General features: G+C 26.1%; 3 protein-coding genes across 3 annotated transcripts in view; 1 reads left to right on the top strand and 2 right to left on the bottom strand.

The window, feature by feature from the left end:
- LOC107072557 (GTP-binding protein Di-Ras2) overlaps nucleotides 1-21,639 on the top strand; it is a 40,544-nt gene that overhangs the window by 8,876 nt on the left and 10,029 nt on the right. The gene's annotated exons all lie outside the window — the stretch shown is intronic.
- On the bottom strand, nucleotides 10,783-12,734 carry LOC149033374 (uncharacterized). Its single transcript, XM_089179496.1, has 2 exons — nucleotides 12,580-12,734; nucleotides 10,783-12,265 (listed from the first exon to the last, which is right to left on the bottom strand). Exon 2 carries the CDS (start codon nucleotides 12,109-12,111, stop codon nucleotides 11,533-11,535), a length of 579 nt encoding a protein of 192 aa, XP_089035622.1. The 5' UTR covers nucleotides 12,112-12,265; nucleotides 12,580-12,734; the 3' UTR covers nucleotides 10,783-11,532.
- LOC149033373 (uncharacterized) lies at nucleotides 12,925-15,845 on the bottom strand. Its single transcript, XM_089179621.1, has 2 exons — nucleotides 15,295-15,845; nucleotides 12,925-15,188 (listed from the first exon to the last, which is right to left on the bottom strand). The coding sequence occupies exon 2, from the start codon at nucleotides 14,542-14,544 to the stop codon at nucleotides 14,113-14,115; it is 432 nt and encodes a 143-aa protein (XP_089035747.1). The 5' UTR covers nucleotides 14,545-15,188; nucleotides 15,295-15,845; the 3' UTR covers nucleotides 12,925-14,112.

The raw sequence follows: 21,639 nt of genomic DNA, 5'->3' as shown, positions 1-21,639 counted from the left end.
TTTAAATAGGATCGTTTTGAAATTATTTTTCATGATATTTTTCATGTAAAAGTGTACATTTGCTCTTTATCTGTAATCTTTTTTTTAACTCATTTCTGTATTTTTAATTCTTTTCATTTTGTTTTTCTATTTCTATTTTTATTTCTATTTCTATTTCTATCTCTCTTTCTCCATTTCTGTATATTTTACCCTCTCCTTCTTCTCTTAATATTTTCATCTCTCTCTCTCTCTCTCTCTCTCTCTCTCTCTCTCTCTTTCCTTCTCTATTTCCATTTTTAATTTTATATATATATACTCTTTTTTTCTTGCTACCTTTTACCATCTTTGAATATTTCACCCTCTTCCCTTGATATTTTCATCTCACTCTATTTCTCTCACTCTATTTCTCTCTCTCATTTTATTTCTCTTTCTCTTTTCACATCTTCGTATAGGTAAAACTGTTCTTATTTGTTTCTCTTCTCCCTTTTTTTCTAACTCTTCCTATCTATCCCACTTTCTACCAACTGCACCTGGAAAACGAAATAAAACAAGAAAAAAGAAAAAGGAAGTAAAAATAAAAAGCAAAATTGCTCAACCCTAAACAGTTCAACTCCACTCTCTTTCATCGTATATCTTCGTATGACTCGTTCTTATTTTTTTTTATTTTTTTCTTCTCTTTTTTGATTTCATTTCGTTTCAGTGACATCTGAATTGCATATTACATCTTTCTCTTTTTTTTTTTTTCGTTGACTTAACATTCGCTAATGAGAATTTAACTTAAAAGGAAACCTTTTCTTTTTCTTTTTTCTTTTACATTTATATATCAAACTTATTGTAAGAATTGTTTGAATAAAAAGAACGATAATGTGTTATTTAATAATTTGATAAATAATTGTAGTATAATTTCATATATATACAGTAAGGAGCATAACTGAATCAATAACCACTAGTTTTGTATATATATATATATATATATACGTAGGAAAATATTTGTATAACTTATGCAAGTTATACAAATGCATATTTATTATTCGTCATTTCATTTTATATTTGATCGATGCTATAGATGCTATTACAAACGTTAAACGATGCCAACTTGACGATAATAAATAAACGTTATTACATGCTGATAATGCTATTATCCACTACTAACGTTATCGTATTAATAATTACATTCTTTTATATTGATTCTCTAACGCGTAATGAATTAAATTAACGTTATATTATTACAAGTACATAACATGTATCCATTATTATTATTATTAATAATATTATACAGGAAAGTTCAAATTTTTTTGTTGCCAATTAAGTAGTTTAAAATGTTCCTAGAAAATGAAATAAAATATATAAGTGAGAAAATTATAATAAATATATTAAAAAATATATAATAATATATATATATATAAAAGTAATTAATTAAAATAATATTTGAAAATAATTATTGTTTTTATTATTTTCCAATTATCTCATTATTTTTCTTATATTAGAAATTTGTCGCGATAGTTACACGAAACTTTCATCAGCTGTTAATTTTTTCAATTTCGTGACCAATCTTGGGAAATATGTGCTTTACCATAGTTTTCGATTTTTTTTACTTTTTTTCTTTTCTTTTCTTTTCTATCATTTTGTTTTTCTTTCAGTAGATTACAAGCTCAGGAAATTACTTCTCGGTGCACTCTATTCTTTCATTTTCTTTCATAAAACTCGTAGTGTTAAATAATGAAAGTATTGTTATACAGTGTAATAATTTTATTCTTTTATCATTTTATTTTCAATTATCTTGCTCTCTCTAACACTACTTTTTAATTCACTTTTCCTTTATAATATTTTATTATATATTTAACGTAATTCATTTACATGTTAAAAACGATTAACAAACATAAACAAAAAAAAATACAAAGACTCTTAAAACAAACGATTTCAATAAACAAAAGATTATAAAATGTTTTGTTTTAATAAAGGAAATAATTATAGAAATAATAATTCATCTGTTTATAAATATTCGATAGAAATATGTTATAAGTACATTGATAAATAAATCGAAAAATTTGATGTAAACTTTATTGATATATTCGTCAAATTTAATTTATAATTTACACGTACAACTTATGTGACAATAAAAGTATTATGAAAAAATAAAAGTATATGAAATAGAATTTAAAATAAATATTCGAACGTAACAAAAAAAAAAAGTGAAATTTTGCAATGTTTGTTAAATGATTTTTGAAATAAAATTGTACACGTTAGTATTTATTTTTTTCTGCATTTTTGATTCGTAATAATCTGAAAGAAAGTATTAATTTACAAAATCTAATATATAAAATGTAACTCTCTCTCTTTAATAATTTTTAATCAACAGTATTTAAAAACTTTGAATTCAGTGAAGAAACTTTAGAGACACTTTGTAAGAGACAAGTATTATATATTTCTCTTAAACTAGTTCGATCTCTCTCTCTCTCTCTCTTTCTCTCTCACTCTCTTTTAATAAAGACATTTATGGAATATATCGGTAAGTTAAAAATACAAAAGACAAAGAGGCTCATTTGTTTCCTTCGCAATGACGTCGATGCTCTTTCTGAGTTACGCATTTCTATACTCTTCAACGAAAGGTCAACTGGAAATTGGATTTACTAGTAGTTTTCATGTAAGTTGATCTCAATAGATACATATTCTCAATTCATATATATACATACACATGTATATGCATTCATGTATGCATATAAGATACATATATGTATGTATATTTATACACTCATACATATGTATATTTATGTACACCATGGATCAATAATGATATATATACTTATCTCTACATTAATAATATATTTTATAATTTTAGGCAAAAAAAAGAAAATAATAATAATAATTATATAATAGAAAGAAATGCAGAAATGCATTTTGTTGATTTTATAGTACAATACATGAATGTTTCTATTTTCATTAGGGATGGATAGAATTAATTAAAAAAGGGAGACTTCTATAGTGAGAATAATTATTGACTAACTCTTTGCACGTGTCAATGTGTTAATATGAGTATAAATATGTGTGTGTAGGTAATATATACATAGGTACACTTGACGTAGGACCCTAGACTATTTATATCGTATTTTCTAACCCTCCTTATCGATGCGTTAATAGATGCGTCACAAGAAGAATAATGTCTTCTCTCTCTCTCTCTCTCTCTCTCTCTCTCTCTCTCTCTCTCTCTCTCTCTTTTTTCCTATATATACATAGGGACACGTACGATTTATCACAGTTGTGTTGTAATGTTATGTAAACGTATGGAAAATGTAAACGTTCGAACTTAACGAGGAAGTAAACGATGAGTGACTGATAGGGGGTTCGTTGAAATATCAACTTGAATACATACATTTTCATTTTCACACAATATTTGATTTTATTTTATTATAAAACAAATATGTTTTACTTTATGTGTATATATTTTAAATATTTATATTTAAATAATAATGAATTTTTCATTAATGATTATGAATTGAAAAGAACAAAAATATATAGAGAGAAAATATATTTGATTAAAAGGAAATAGTTAAAAAATAAAAAAACTAACAAAACATTTTAGTTAAAGCTCCGAATAGCAAGGAACTCGTTAAAACAAGTTTACTTACTACTTTTTCTCTCTTTCTCTTTCCCATTTCTTTCTTCCATAACTTTAAACGTCGAAAAACTATCTAGCTTTTCTCGTTCTACAGGAAACCGTCCATTAAACTTGCTTTGTTCGGAAAACCTAAACGAGGTGTCGTCCGTCGTAATTCTAATCTTCGTTTTATAATCGAATCGAATGAATAAATAAATAAATAAATAAATAAATAAAATCTCATTTATAGAAGAAAATTCAAATTTCTCGAAACAACATTTGTTTACTATTCTAATACTACTTACTTTTACTAATATATACTTTTAATAATTTAATAATATAATTTTTAATAATATAATACTTTTACTACTCTAATATTATTAGGTCTACCGGAAAGTTCTGTCTAACTCCTAATATTTTCTTTTTATTAAAATATGATTTATTTTACGAACGAAAAATTGCATTTAGATTATTCAATGAACTATCACGTTAACGTTACGTTAATGATAATTATAATAAAATAATTGTAGAAATAAAATAATAAGAAATAAATACAAAACTGAACTAAAGAAACGAGGGAAAAGGGAAAGGTGGAAAGAAACATACCAATTAAAGATCTTGTTAGAATCGTTAATTGAATTATAATCGTTTTACGTTTAAATTTGCATAATTAAAAAAAAAAGAGCCCGTTCAAATTGTTAGCAGCTAGCTAGAAAGAAAAATAAAAAGAACAAAAAAAAAATATATATATATATATATATATATATATATATTAATAATCTAATTTAAATCATCGATACGCTTTTATTATATTAATTATAAATCACGATCAAAACTGTAACTTTTTAATTAAAACGAAGAAGAAAAACTAAAAAAGAAACTAAGAGAGAATAAAAATAGAATGTGAATAATAATAATAAATGAGAATAAAAATAAAGATCTCTAACTAGTAAAGGAAATGGAAATGGAAGTGAACTAAAAAAATAAAAAGAAAAATTCAATTGAAGAAAAAATGTAGATAGAAGAAAAATAATAGAAGAAGAAGAAGAAAAAGTAAAATGAACGAATAAAAAGAAAAAATATAAGAAAAAAAGGATAAGAATAAGAATAAGAATAAGAAGTAGAAGAGAAATGAATTTTTAGAAAAAAATCTCGAGTTTTCATAAAGTCGTGCGGTTACCAATGCGACAAATCTTTTCCAATTATATTTTATTTCCTTCTCTATATCTTTCTATCATTATTTTCCTTTATTTCCTTTTTAATTTTTTTCTTTTTTCTTTTCTTTATATTTTTTATATTTTGTATATTTCTCTGTACTTTAATTCTATCTTATAGTCAAAGGAATAACGCGTTTTGTGTTACATTTATCTGGTTTCTAATAAGTACCCAGTGTATCTGTTTAAAAAGTAATTAAATTCGACTAAAAAACTAATTTCTAAATTCTCTAAGAAAAACTAACTTTCTAAAAAACTCATTAATTATTTTTTTTATTTTATTATAATATTACAGTTTATATTACAGTAATTTGCAATGATCACCCGTTGTTAATAATTTCTTCCAGATTTTTTATTTTTTTTTTTTTTTTTATTTTAACTAATTAACGACCAGATTTTCCGAAGGACGAATACAGAATCTTCATTTTTATCTCCTATTTTTTATTTTTCTTTTTTTTTTAATCACCTAACCGTTCGCATGGAGTAATTTTTTTCAAGGACGCATGATTTGCTTCCTATTGGATAAAAATAAGAACGCCCACCTAACCACTGATCGATTTAAAATATACCAAACGTGTGTATGTGTGTGTTTTTGTTGTATTACAAAGAAGGATGATCTGGGAAAGGTTGCACGATTCAAAGATTTTTTTTTTAACGGGAGATGCAATTTTACAAATAGAGAAATCTGAGATCATACGAAACTGTTCGTATTTCCAATAAGTATTACGTGATCCCACGTGTGACCTAAAAAAATCGACGGTTTATACAATAGGGGATGATAACAGCTAACGTTGAATAAATGCCAAAAAAAAAATAAAAAATATCCATCATATTTTAAGTGAATTTTTTCAGGTTACACGTGTTTAACATTTAGCCAAGAAAAAAATAAAAAATATTCAACGCGATATATTCAAATAAATAAATGTACGTAGGACGTGATAAAGGTAACAATTTCTATTTTTTTTTATCTTACCATTGATAAGTTAACACGTTCTGTGCCAAAACCTTTTTACTTAGCTTGTCATTCAGGCCATTTAATTTTACTTTAATAAATCAATCATTACATGTAATTATTAATTATTGTAAATATAACAATTAAACAAACTTATGTGCTTTGTTCTATACTGCATTTTGTATAATGCATCAATTTTTTAATAGAAATATTTTTGAATTAAATTAAATTTAATTAAATTTAGAATTAAATTTGTTATAAACATATATTTTCAGCGCATTAAATAAATATGTCTAATGATAACGTGTACCACTGGTGATACACGTGGCCTGAAGAATAAGTTTAAGGTGTACCATCGGTGGTACACGTGGCACGGAACGTGTTAAAAAATATGAAATATTAAACAATACTTAATCTCACCTTGTCATTGCAATGTTTCGTTTCAATATGGACAGGTAAACATTTTATCATTTCACAGATAAAAAAAATATGTGAAAACGATGATGATACAGCAATAAACCAATCGGTCATTTATTGGTTTTTTCGTCATTGAACAAAAAAAAAGACAGGATAAATAACACACAAGACATTTTGAGGATAACACCATGGTTCATCATATTTTATCACAAAATGTGTCCAACTTTATTTTTAACGTCATTTATATTATTATTGACATAATGACGTAGGAAAAATAGAAATAAAAAATTGAATTCAGAGATAGGTGATATAATTCAACGCGTATGTCATTTAAATTACTTTGAAATTGTTTGCTATATGAGGGGGAAAGGAAAAAAAAATGTTTATGAGTTTGTATTTCTCCTTTTTTTTTATTTTAAATTCATTTTATTCATTGGTAATAAAATGTTGAAAGAGAAATTTAACAAGAAAGAAAAAAACACATCAATTCTGTAAATGAGTAAGAAACTTTTTTTTTTCTTTTCGTTGAAATTTATGGTTAAAGTTTAATGAAAGATCATGTGAGAGAGAGAGAGAAAGAGAGAGAGAGAGAGAACACAGTTTTTATAATCGATTGACGCATAATGAATAGATCTCATTTACTGTAGTACTCAATTCCTAAATTAACGCAAACATGCAACATGAAGCAAACATGCAAACATGCAGTAACATACTTTGAGATAGAATTGGTTGAAACTTCAAATGTAAAACGAAAGTTCTTACTGAATAAACGTAAGAATGTAAACTGTTCTAATTTACATTAGACTTATTCGTTACAATGTAACACGTAATTGTTTATATATAATATATATATATATATAAATATATTAATTGACAACTGGTGCTATCTATGTAAATAATGAAATTGAAGAACTAATTTGTTACTTAATCGATAATACAGATCATTGTCACGTAATTTTATTATTATCAATTTTTTTTATAGATGGCATACTATGTCACATTATTTTTTTTATATTTACAATGATATGTTTTTGTGCGGGAAATTTGAACGTTTCGATGAAATCTTACAAATTATTATTACACATACATTTTGATAATAAGATAAGAAAAGAACGATAAAAAATATAAAGAAATTGAAATAATCCGATGTGATTAATATTTCACATTATTTCGTTGTTTATTATATATCTAGAACACAACCCTGAATTTTAGCAGAAGATATAATTAGAGTAACCGCAAAGGGAGGCTCACCAAATTTACCCCAACTATCGATTAAACGATTCGTAAGGAAGAAAAAAAAAGAAGAAAAAAAAACAAAAGAGAAGAAAAAATAGAAAGAGAAGTATCACGCTTGAGTGAAAATATGCACGCTCATCGGACTCATTTCTGTAACATAGAAAGTGAACGTGTACTATGTACGAACGAACGAACGATATTTCGAGATCCAAAAGAGAGTTTAGGGATATAAGGGGTAAAAAGGAGAAGAGGACTATACACCCTCCTGAAAAAAAACCTACTGAAACTTTTGCACGTGCTGAATACAAACGCAAAAGTATATAAGTAAAATACATATGTACATGTATATATATATATAAAGAAAAGCATTTATAAAAGAAGGGTAGTATAAAAGGAGGTTTTTTTAAGATGGGGGAAAAACGAATATATTTTTTGTTTTATTATACAAAGAGGATCATTTACACGTCTATTATTCATTGATAAAAAAATAAAGAAAGAATTTTTCTTTCCTTCTTTTTTTTCTTTTTTTTCTTTTTTTCTTTTTGCATAGAAAATTTGTTAGAATATTTCAGAAAGAAAAATAGTAGTGAATAAATATTTATACAGGTGACACTCTTACAAACAGAGCATTTTTTAGGAACCTATCTACAGTGTTATAGGAGGGTTACCTGTATATATATTTTATATATATATATATATGAAATAAATAAATTGTACTCTTGTAAAATATGGTGGTAAAGTTTAATGGGGACAAAAAGTAATACTGATATACCAACTTGTAAATACATATACGTGGAAAAATAGAATATGCAAAATACTATAGTCTTCACTACTTAATATATATGTATATATGTATGTGTGTATGTGTGTATCTTTTTAAACATGTAAAGAAGGTATCTAAAGCGATCTTGCGTGATACGATCAAAGGCTATGGCACGTGTTACTAGTCGATCATCTATTTCTATGTCAAGCTATCAACCACCTGCCGATTTATTACCTGCTGTTAGCATCTTTTTATTCTTCTAGCTTACGTTACTAACCCCCCTCTTCTTCTTTTCTCTATCCCCTCATATACTCCTATATATATATATATATAATAATTGAAATTCAATAATATCTTGAAAATAAATTTAATAAATTTTCTTTGTTATAAATGATCGTAAATATTATAAAACGGATAATCAATATTCATGACATATAAGACAGTATTGCAACATAGTTGCATCAGGATTAAATCTTAAAGGGTAGAGGAGGGTGGTGGGGGAGGGGGAGGGTTAAAGGATGAAGGGTAGGACGAAAGCAATAAGTTAAACATCTCTGTCACGTCTCACAGGTCAGATCCCTTCAGGGCATCTTTACTCTGGGATGAGGAAACTTATTTTATCCTTGTTTTGGTCTCGAAGCTTATACCTCATTTACCTTAGTCGACTTAAACAACAAAAAAATTGATTAAAAACTTAAGTAAATGTCACTGACAAATCATTATTAAAAATAGCAATGAAAACACGTAATACTTTTTCGATTGGATAAATTATGATCGTGAATTTATTTTCAAAACAAAAACAAAAAAATTCGACAAAAACAAGTTTGTCAGAAATGGTTGAATGTAAAATTTGGAAAGTGTAATTTATTTACCAAAATTAAATGGTTTTTACAAGAATCGCATAATTGATTTAAACGCATTTAGATAGGAGATGATCGGTTATCGATACACACATGAAAACCGCGGAACGTAGAGTAGACACTTCGATATTCTGAATATACATATATCCTATGGTTTCTCCAAATTGATTGGGTCAAACCAACCGATGGCATTTGATTAATTTCACCGCACATATATTATCGTGTGTTTATGAGCAACATGGATTTACTAGCTAATTATTGAAACAATATTTATATTAGTTCATTTTTCAGATCAATTCGAAACAATCTTTTTTATCCTTGACAAAAAGAAAACACCAAATCTTCTGGCAATCATGAATAAAATATTATTATTCATTATAATTACAATAAGTATTAGCAAATACAATTTGTTCGAAAGGATTGTTTAACAAATTCTACGTTTAATACGGTAAATAATAATCTTACTTATATACCTAATTGAATACAAATATTGTTAAAATGATTTGATAAAATATATAAATATATTATTGTCATAAATAGTTTACAGACATTGTTGAAAAATTCAAATCAGTAATATTATGAAATAATTGAGATATACAACGGAAATAATTGTTCGTTGTTTGTCAAAAAAAAAAAAAAAAACTCAACAATGGTATAATAATCGAAAGAAAATTTGTAAAAAAACATGAAGAAAATCGAGAGTACTAATAATAAATAAATAAATAAATTAATAACATTTTATTCCCATTTTAAGGCATACCACATTTCGAAAGATTCACGCGTAAAAACACCATAATAATATAAGTCATCTGGTGGTATAGTATTCATCAAATGAAACATGTAATTTATTCTCAAATCAAATATTGTTTTACAATTGCATGGCCAGTCATGTTGAATAACCATTTCGTTAAATTCAATACGTAGTTCGCTAGAATGAGCACAACTAAGTGTCATTTTTATTTCTTTCAACAATGTGGCATACGTACCAATACTAGTGTTAACGTAAGGAACGTCTTCGGGAAATCGCAAAAAGTGTCCAACAATCGACCTACATTCTAAATTATTTAATAATACGAGGCATTGACGTCTACTTGAAACATTATCGTAAGACTTACTTTTGATAAATTCCACAATATTTGTTAAAATAAAATATTCACAATATTTATCAACTGATAGTCTGTGCTGTTCATTGTTCCATGGTATGTATTTATGTTGTTCTTGATTCTCTTGTTCCATGGAAAATTCTGGTATATTTTCAATTTGTTGCGCATTTTCGTTGCTTTGATTCATGCCAGTTATTGCTGTAGTTGTAACTTTAGACGAATGTGGCAAAAATATATTGACAATTAAATGATACAATTTTTTGTTTTACAATTACGAATTTTTATTTGATATGTTTGTCTTTGTTTAATCTACGACGTTAGGATGATCAGGTATCCTTTCAAATTGTTTCCAAAAGCACAGAACTTTTTCTCTTATCCAGTTTCAACCTTTTGTACAGAAAATTGTTATTCGATTTATCGTCGAAATTTGAAAAAAAACGTGTTAACAATAAAAAAAGCAAAAACAAAAATAATGTTTCAAAAGTAGAACAAATCTCAGACGGATTTTTGTTCGTAAAAATTCGTAAAAATTTTTTAAATTATTTCAAAATAAAAAACAAAACTCTTATAATTGGTAAACTTAACGAATAGAAAAATAATTTTCAAATTGTTCGATTAAATCAACAGATGTTACTTTTTTCTTTTCATCAATCAAGATTAATAATTTTGTTAGAACAAAAAATATATTTCCTACTAACCTTTTGTAATTATTATTATTTATATTTGTCTTAATAATTTTTCATAATATTTTATTAAACTATGTTTTATAATGATAAACTATCAATTTGTCTATTTTATTTAAATGGTTTTCAACGAATTTACACGTAGAGTTTGATTGTTTGTATTAAACTGAATATCGAGATATACATGTAATTATGATGTATTAAACGTAACTATATATAAGACAAGTAAATATAAATATTTATAACGGATTTTGATTAAATTTTTTTTTAAATTATGCTTACAGATAATATAAATATAATAATAAACGTTTGTAACTTGATAAAGGTTATAGTTTCAAATGAAACATATTTTAATTTGATATATGGTATATTGAAGCATAACAGAAACTATAATTAAACCTAAATAAATAAAATAGAACAAAAAATAACGGCATATATATGCAGCTAGTCTTCCTACAACACTGTATCACCTAACACGGTTTTGCTATATCACGGCATTTTCTAGGAACCCACCTACCGTGTTATAGGAGGTTCCTAAATAGTTTAAAGACATTGCCGAAAAATTCAAATCAATAATATTATGAAATTATTGAAATATAAAACGAAAATAATTATTCGCTGATTGTCAAGAAAAAATGCTCATAGATAGTTTAACAATTGAAAGACAATTTGTAAAAAATAAAGAAAATCGAAAGTAGCAATAGTAGATGAATAAAACAAAATCATTATTTTATCCCCATTTTAAACCATGCCACTTTTCGAACGTTTCACGCGTAAAAACACCATAATAATATAATTCCTCCGGTAATATAGTGTTCGACAAATGAAGTATGTAGTTTATTCTCAAATTAAATCTTTCGTTACAATTGCATGGCTTGTTATTTTCAATAGGTATTTTTGTATTGTTAGTACATCCAAGTGTGATCATTATTTCCTCTACTAAACTGGCATACGTACCACGTGTAGCGTTAACGTAAATAATTTCATCGGGAAATCGCGTAAACTGTCCGACTTGTGACATACATCTTAAATTATTCAATAGTACGAGGCATTGATGTCTCTTTGTAATATTATCATAAGGGTTACCTTTGATAAATTCCAAAACATCGGTTAAAGCTAAAAAATTCCAATACTTATCATTTTCTATACAATGCTGTTCACTGGTCCATGGTGTATATTTTTGTAATTCTTGATTCACATCTTCCTCAGAAGATTCTGATTGATTTTCAATTTGTTGTGCATTTTCGAAGTTTTCATTCGGGCTATGTCTTAGTGTAAGTGACGATCTAGGCAATTTATTCGAAACCATATCAAAAATTATATGATATAATTTTTTGTTTTATAATTAGGAATTGTTGTTTGATATGTTTGTCTTTGTTTAATCTACGACGTTAGGATGATCAGGTATCCTTTCAAATTGTTTCCAAAAGCACACAGAACTTTTTCTCTTATCCAGTTTCAACCTTTTGTACAGAAAATTGTTATTCGATTTATCGTCGAAATTTGAAAAAAAAAACGTGTTAACAATAAAAAAAGCAAAAACAAAAATAATGTTTCAAAAGTAGAACAAATCTCAGACGGATTTTTGTTCGTAAAAATTCGTAAAAATTTTTTAAATTATTACAAAATAAAAAACAAAACTCTTATAATTGGTATACTTAACGAATAGAAAAATAATTTTCAAATTGTTCGATTAAATCAACAGATGTTACTTTTTTTCTTTTCATCAATCAAGAATAATAATTTTGTTAGAACAAAAAATATATTTCCTACTAACCTTTTATGAATATTATTATATATAATTGTCTTAATAATTTTTCATAATATTTTTTAAAACTATGTTTTATAACGAGAAACTATCAATTTGTCTATTTTATTTAAATGGTTTTCAACGAATTTACACGTAGAGTTTGATTGTTTGTATTAAACTGAATATCGAGATATACATATAATTATGATGTATTAAATGTAACTATATATAAGATAAGTAAATATAAATATTTATAACGAATTTTGTGATTGAATTTTTTTTTAAAGTATACTTATATAGATAATATAAATATAATAATAAACATTTGGTACTCTTGATAAAGGTTATAGTTTCAAATGAAATATATTTTAATTTGATATGGTATATTGAAGCATAACAGAAACTATAATTAAATCTAAATAAATAAAATGGAACAGAATAAAGGCATATATATATATATTAATCTGTTACTCATATATTTTGTAAAATCCAAAAAATTCATGAAAAATGAAGTATATGTATGTTATCACATAAAATCGAATTAAAATTTGTCGTTATCGTTAAAAGAAAGAAAAGAAAGAAAGGAAAGAAGGAAGGAAGGAAGGAAGGAAGGAAGAAGGTGAAACAAAGTTATAGGAAATGGTTCGATTTGTAATTTAGTATAAGGAAATTGAAGTTAAAACTAAAGACGATTAAACAACATAAATAAAAACTGTAAGATTTTGTATCACGTATTTAATGCTGATTGATTATTGCATTAATACACCTTTTTTTACATAACTTTAAAAAAAAGAAAAAAATATATATAAACACAATTAAAAATAAAAGAAAATAAACAATATTGTATACAATCGAATAATAATCATCATTTTATAAATTATTTGAATTTTTTTATATTTACATGCCATATTTTTGAAATAAATTATTTGAATGAATAATTTATTAATATTTTTAAATAAAAATAAATCAGTATAGTAACACTATATCTGATTGGGAATTTAAAAGAGAAGAAGCATCAGGTGGTTTAGAAAGGTCCTAGGGTTTCTACAAACCGTAAAAAGAAAAAGTAATAATGATAATATTTATATATACATATTATCGTTATTACTTTTACTTTTACATAATTTTAAAAATATATATATGTATATATACATACATATGTATATATAAATATATAAGTATATGTATAAAAAGTTAATTATAAAAAAATAAATATTTATAAAATAACAGTCGATTGTAAAATAACCAAAGTATTAAATCCAAAAGTCTCTAGTGTCTAGTGTCTAAAAAGAGTGTCAAATAAAAATCTAAAATCTTGGATTCGTGTTTTACTTAAAAATAACATTTCTATTACTATAGTTTAAAAATTAAACACGAAATGTAACGGGTGTTAAAAAAAAAAAAACAAAAAATTCGTATCACCACCCAATCAAAACATTATGAAACATAGAAATGATGTTGTACCATCTAAGAAAAATAAGAAGATTTTTAAATACATAACGAAAATAAATCATTAATACTGATTCATGGTATACTAATCGTGAAAGAAAATAAAGCATATTATGTCACCCATGTTAAATGAAAACGTTCCTCGAAATTTTGACGTTTGTATATAAGACCATATTGGTATAAATCATCCAAATCATATTCCGTCAGTATATTATGTAACCAAGGATAATTTGTAAAAAATTCCTTTACACAATAACATTCTTTAATTTGTAGTCCATTTAATAAACAATTATTTTGGCAATCAATTGCATTGATTGTTTTGATAACAAGATCGGAAAATACACCGCTAGTTAAATTAATATAATAAGTATCATCCGGAAATCGTTCTCTTTTGGAAATGAGTGTTTCGATTCTAATGTTATGCAAGAATTGAAGAGCATCCAATCTCCACTTCTTAGAATATATATCAATTCTTCTAATAGAATTCAATGCCATTAATAAATCATCATATCTACAAAATTCCTCATCTTGCAGATATTCCATTTCAGCAGTCCAAGCAATATATTGGTATTAACACACATTTCAACATTAGATATTTCTTGGTTACACATTTCATGGTTACACATTTCATGGTTGCACATTTCATGGTTACAGATTTCATGGTTACACATTTCATCATTATTCATTTCATCATTATTCATTTCATCATTAAACATTTCATCATTATTCATTTCAACATTAAATAATTCATTATTAATTATTATATGATCATCAAATATGGACGGATCACCATTGTAACTGACAGTGTCACTGGCAGTGTCACTGTCGTGGAAACCATCGTGTCTGATACATGGTGGTTTTCTGCGATCAATCGTTAATAATGCCAAAAAATATTTAACCACACACATATTAATTACAATTTATAGATAAACGCGTTGTATATGCGACAAATTTCATGCAATTTTTTCTCGAGTCAAATGTTTACAAATTAGAAAACGTAGATTAATTGAATATTTGCAATAGATATATTAATCGCATAAATAGGTCATATTTTCTATTCGCTGTTTTCAAATGTAAATGTCAGCTTCTGGTTCTTCCCTTTTTTGTTTTCTTTTACACGTCAATCTGCCTGGTTTGTATTTTTTTCTTTCGTTTGATTAATTCACTGAGATTTGACAATGTTAAAACTAAAAAATAAATATTAAAGATTATTTAAGATTAAATAAACAAAATATTATCTTGATTATAAGATCAATTGTTAATAATGCAAAATAGAAAATATATTTAACTTACCTTTTGCTATTATTGTGTATATATATATGTAAATATTGTAAAACGATAAAGTTTTAAAATGGTAACTAATTAGTTAATAATGTATAAACGGTTTTCTTTTATTTAATAATAAGAAACAAACGATTATGGTTTCATATTTGAAAAGATTTTCTATCATAACACAATAAATCTACGTAGTTTGATTGTTAGTACTAAACTGAAAATCTAAATACATATATTATAATATATTGTAGTAATTTTCGTGATGCGTAAATATAAATATCCCTCTAACGGCTTGATATATACTTATTATTCTAAGTAATATTTATATATACATAATATAGATATAATAATATATAAAATTAACATTTGAATATCTTTGAAAAAAAGAAAAAGATAAAGAAGTTAAAAGGTATCGATCATACTTCTCTCTCGTCTTATTTCCAATCGATGTTTTTAGTTCGTTCGTAGACCTCGATTTTTTTGTCTTTTTTATGTATAAGGTATGCATACATATATATGAAGCTTAGGTAAGGGGTTACTGGGTACGATTTTAACGAGTATATTTTCATGAAAAAGAGAATAGAACGTCGATTGGAGGAGCTGTTCCTGAGATCATCTTACCTCAAGAAGAATTGGAAGAATTGAGATGAAAGAAAAGAGACAACCCCTTTTAGAATACAAGGATTACTTCATAATGAGAAGCTACAAATTTATATCTATATATTATAATATAGTTATATAATATATATTATATGTAATAATAACTATATATATATATATATATATATATATAAAATATATGTATATTATATATTATTATAAATATATTAATGTTAATAATAATAATAATTATTATATTTAAAAGAAAAAATACAACGAAATATATTTAAATTTTGTTTTTATTTATCATAAATAAATTAATATTCACATACAAACGAGAAACAAAATTTGTATAAAAAATTCTTATATATAATATTATTAAATACAATATTTGTTGTTGTCAATTTATAATAAATATGGTTTTTTTTTAGCATTTGTAAGATTAATTTCTATGAAATATGTGCCCATAATTATGAAAGTTGTCTAACATAAGTCATGTATCTCTTGTTTCGAGATATTTAAAGATTTCTATTTAAACACTATATGAATTCTATATAATATTGAAATAACAAACATTATCTGACGATTCATTTTTGACAATATCATTTTCAAATTACATTGAATTTATTTAGTATAAAATAATGTGGTGCGTAATACTGATAAACTCATTTTTTTGTTTTCATTTTGACTTAGACCATTTTCATAATTATAGGCACATATGTGCCAATGTGGATGACGATTAAATGATTATTTATAAAAAGCAGTTATATTATAAAAAAAGAAAACATGTTATTGTCATAACCAAGAAGTTAGTTTTACGATTAATAAATGATACCAAAAAATCGGAATAATTATTATACAAAATAATTGATACAAAAGTTAGAAAAGTATGATTATGGTGATACTAAGTTAAAAATATAGAATAGAAATTTATTGAAATTTGTATTAAAAATAATTGATATTTTGATATAATAATTGATATTTTGAGCACCATACTTTTCATAATAAAATATAAAATAAAATATAATAAAGCACCATACTTTTCATAATTGTTTTGACATCATTCGTTTAATACTTATTATAAAAAAGTAAATCTCTTTTTCTACTTTGAACAATTGTTACTTTTAATTCGCCAAGTTTAAAAATCAATTTTCTAATTGTAATATCAATCTGATTCGTTAGGATCTATATAGAAATTAGTATTATTTGAAACCCAAGTTAATTTATAGTATTGTTCAAAAGATTCTCTTGTAAATATTCGTATGTCTTCAATGCTCTTATTGCATCTGTTACGTTCCAAGTTAATTGTTAAACAACAATCTATAGTATTTCTTATTCTATGTCTGCTAAAATCTGTGTCATCGTAAGTTCTTAAATAAAGTATCAGTAATCTTATTAATGTACACAATGTACTATATTCGGAACTTATATAAACTCCTTCGGACGGAAATCTATTGAACTCCGATACAAGTCTTTGGGTTCGCATGCGGCGAAATAAATAACATGCATAATCTCTTTTCCAACTTTTGGAAAAATCAAGACCAGGTACTATATGTAAAAAATGAGTTATATCCTTATAAGTATAAAATTCTTCATAAGGCAAATCCACGTGATGCACGGGCCATGGAAAATATCTTCCATTAGCAGCATTATCCTCCATTTTATATAGAATTTTTTAGATTTGTAAATTGACAAATTTGTTTTGAAAAGATTCTCGGAAAGATTTGTCCTCACTTGGATTTTTGGTTTGATCAGATTTTCTTTTTTTCTTCCCTTTTCTTTTTCTCGAAGAACTCGCTTTATTTGAAATGAAAAGAAAAAAATATGTCAACGTTAATAATAATAAACGATAAATATAAATATGTGTTTATAATATTTATAAAAATAATAAATATATGTGGGACGAGCGTCTTCATGCCAATCTTATTAAGCATTCGTGAATGAAAATTGGTCGATGGGTCCTGAATAATTCAATGTGTAAAAGAGCAGTTACGCTCGGAAAGCGAAAGATTCCAAAATCGAATCCCGGTCAAATTTTCTGTCACAAATCTTACGTATGTATTATAAAATAAAATAATATATTATAATATATTATTATTAATATTATAATATTATAATATATAATTTAAAACGTTCTGTGTGCTACGTGCACCACCGGTGGTAAACTTAAACATATTTATTTAATTAATGTGCAGAAAATCACATTGCCTGAATGACAAGTTTGGCAAAAAAAAAAAGGGCTTGCCACGGAACGTGTTAATTAAATTAAATAATAAATTATAATGTCAAATATTATTATAATAAGCTTACCTGATGATTAATCTTCTATCATTTACTATTGAACGTGTTCAATATAACCACAAATTAAAATAACTCTATAGTTATTTAATATTATTAATAATAATATGCCACTTGATTTGCAAGTAATGAAATATTACACAAAATTTGTATAAATATCTTCAATATTCACACAAATTTCTTCTAACTTCTTTGTTCTCTTACTTCTCCAAGTAAAAAAAATCCTTAAGAAATCGATGTGTTACCTTCGAGGATTCGATCCAACTAGCACAAAATCTTCTAAAAATCCATTTATTTACAGACAACAGAAAAATTTAAGAGTAGGGGAAAATAGACATTTTCTCTAGAACTACCGCATTCTTTAAAGAAAATAAATTTATTCTTTCATGTTTTAACTAGCAGAACGTACCCTTAAGTATTTTCAAAAGAAAGAATCGAAAGAATAAAATGAAAAAGTTGAATTCCTTTTGTTCAGATTTTCAAGTTATAATAGAAAAAAAAAAGGAATCCTATTTTCGAAGGATTTTCTGTTTACATAGGTTTCATTCTTTTATATTTAATCCATAAAAAAAGTCTCCCTTTTGTATTGTTAGTACCAATATCACAATTGATAATGTTTTCAAAAAAATGTTGACCTCGCCCCCTTCCCCATGAAGTAGATTTATGGTCCCATGGGGGTCTCAAATCTCAATCACTTTCTCTTTTTTTTGTTTTCTTTTATATTGAATCTTGAATTTTCTTGTTCACTTTAGATTTTCATATCTTATATACGTCCTACGTTTAACATTTTTCACAATTTTTCAAATACTTGCAATAACTTGATAAAAACAAAAAGTACTTTAAGTAAACAGTGATACTATCAATATAAATAAATATTAGCATTTTTATTATAATAACTAATAATAAATATCGTATTAGAATTAAATAATTCTAATACGATGGAACAAGCAACTCAAAGATTTCACTATTTCGTATCACTCGGCTTTCCGTTTCTGTTTTCAACGATTCTCTGTCTCTCTCTCTCTCTCTCTCTCTCTCTTTGTTCTTTCTCTTTGAGTAGTGCGTAACCCCATGGTCTGTATAATACCTTAAGCGTTAATTCGATATGAGATGGTGGCTATTGAACGATCTAGGAAACCTGTGCTGCAGTCGAGAAGGTTCACTAACGGATATGCACATACATGCTTAAAGAGAAAGGTTGTGATAGTGAATAAGGGATAAAGGGATGAAGGGAGGAAGGGAAAGAACAGGTGGAAATGTAACGCTTCGATATCGTTTTCGTTTAATAAACGCCGTTTGATGGAAAAACCTCACTACTTTTCGGAAAAAACCTCACTACTTTTAGTAAAGTTACTCCGAAAAGTAGTGAGGTTTTTTCCGAAAAGTAGTAAGGTTTTTTCCGATATTTATCCTACACCTGATATTCTGCATTCGTCTCATTCTCTCAAAACTTAGTTTTTCGAAGGTTTCACTTCTAACACGTGTGATCAGCCCACATGATATTTTTTAAATTAATTCTTGAAAAATATTACCGGATCCCTGACGACCCGTTTGACTTTGCGTACACTTGCGGCCATTAAAGTTTTAATATATTATTATTATTATTATAATTAGATATGATTTAAAATTTGTTAATGTTCTTTTTTTACATAAGTATATCTTTCTAAATGATTTAGTAATTTGATGAAGTTTAATTGTATTAGATTTCATGTGGGGAAGTATCAGCAACCACAAGTCGAGTGTTAATTCGATTAGAAAGTTTAGTTAAAGTGCAGAGGTAAACCTTTGCTGATCGATTGAACGATTACGATTTTCTTCGACAGCCTAAAGTCCTTCTTCTTCTTCTTTTTCTTCTTTTATCTTCTTTTTTCCCCGTTATCATCTAAACGTCACATAATATAAACAAATAAAAAACTACAACGTGCCACATCCCAGAATTTTTATGAATTTGTTCGAATGACGATATTTTGTTTTTTTTTAATTAGAAAAATAATTTTATTTTTTACCAGTTTCTTTTTTAACGATCCGTTTAAATTAACAACATCGTTAAAAGAAACGTTTTTTTTTCTCGTAATATATAGAAAATGGAATTTTGTCATCGTTATTGATCATTGGAGCCAATATGAACAAACAAACAAACAAACAAAAAAGAATAAAAGAAAATAAAATAATTAAACCCTTTAAAATAATATTTTGCGTATTACAACGTTGGCAAAGAAATACATATGTATATATAATATCCTATATTTTGCTTGGAAAATGAAATTTTTAAACGGTAATACGTAACGTATTATAGTACTACATCGGTGTATTATTTTGTTTTTTGTAATAAGTAATACTTGGATAAAGAAGTAACAAAAGAAAAACACTAATAAAAACAGATACAAAAAACAACAGCTTTATGGATGTTTCGTAAAAACATTATTCTCGGATATGATTAATTTTCTATATATTTCCAACTAACATCCGTTCCGTAATATTACTTTTTCCCTTTTATTTTCTTCCTCAACCCCCATCACATCCTTCCACCACCACCACAACCATTACCATTCTCTTCCTATTTAAATTCTATTCTTTTCATTTCGTTTTATTTTATATATATATATATGATTAAATTTAGTTACGAGAGTATAATACTAAATAAAACGATTGGTTATAAAAACAAATGATACTTTAATAATTACAATCGATTCTGTAAACTAATTAACGTTTGTTTATGTCGGTTGTATCTGTTAAAACCATCAGGTGTCGTACCATCACTTCACCATACGAAGGTCAATTTGTTCCACCCCGTAAAGCTGTGTAAGCGTGCAGCTACAAACTATACACACCTGCATAGGAAAACAAAGACAGTCATAGAAAGAGAGAGAGAGAGAGAGAGAGAGAGAATGGGGACAGAGGGTTAGGGGGTTGAAGAGAAAGGGGAAAAGACCATTGATAGATATATCTATAGTTAGGTGAACGAATACTCAGAGAGAGAGAGAGAGAGAGAGAGAACTCTCAGTTTAAAGGAGTGTATTGGTGGTTAGTACCAAACCATCCCCTATCCTTCCTTCCCTCTATCCATCCCTTCCAACCCCTGTCCCCTCATCTTCTCCATTCTACACCGTATCCAATTAAATGTCCAACGTTGTCAAACGACCGATTTCTCCATGACATAGTTTCTCTTCATTTCGTAGCTACGATGTTCTAATTAATACTCGAAAGCCGAACTTTCAATTGACAAAACAGAATCAGCATATCGTTTTCCAACCCTCACCTTTGCCTTCTCCTTCTTTTCTGGTTTTGATCCCACTCTCTCATCATATCATAACGTAGGATGTTTGTTATCTCGTATTAAATTATATATAGGGTGTATATGTATACAATATTGTAATATAATTATTGTGTAATAAATATATACATGTCTTATATATAATATTAATTTAACATATTAACTAAATAATAAATTAATATATTGGCAAA

This window comes from Polistes dominula, unplaced genomic scaffold (genome assembly GCF_049000335.1).
Source record: "Polistes dominula isolate Pdom_NZ unplaced genomic scaffold, Pdom_raw_medaka contig_27, whole genome shotgun sequence".
Classification (NCBI taxonomy): domain Eukaryota; kingdom Metazoa; phylum Arthropoda; class Insecta; order Hymenoptera; family Vespidae; genus Polistes; species Polistes dominula.
The sequence above is the reverse complement of the archived record's forward strand: the minus strand, read 5'-3'. Positions and strand labels throughout refer to the sequence as shown.

Coding starts and splice junctions, on each gene's coding strand:
- LOC149033373 (XM_089179621.1), bottom strand. CDS start 14,544: ATGGAATATCTGCAAGATGAGGAATTTTGTAGATATGATGATTTATTA.
- LOC149033374 (XM_089179496.1), bottom strand. CDS start 12,111: ATGGTTTCGAATAAATTGCCTAGATCGTCACTTACACTAAGACATAGC.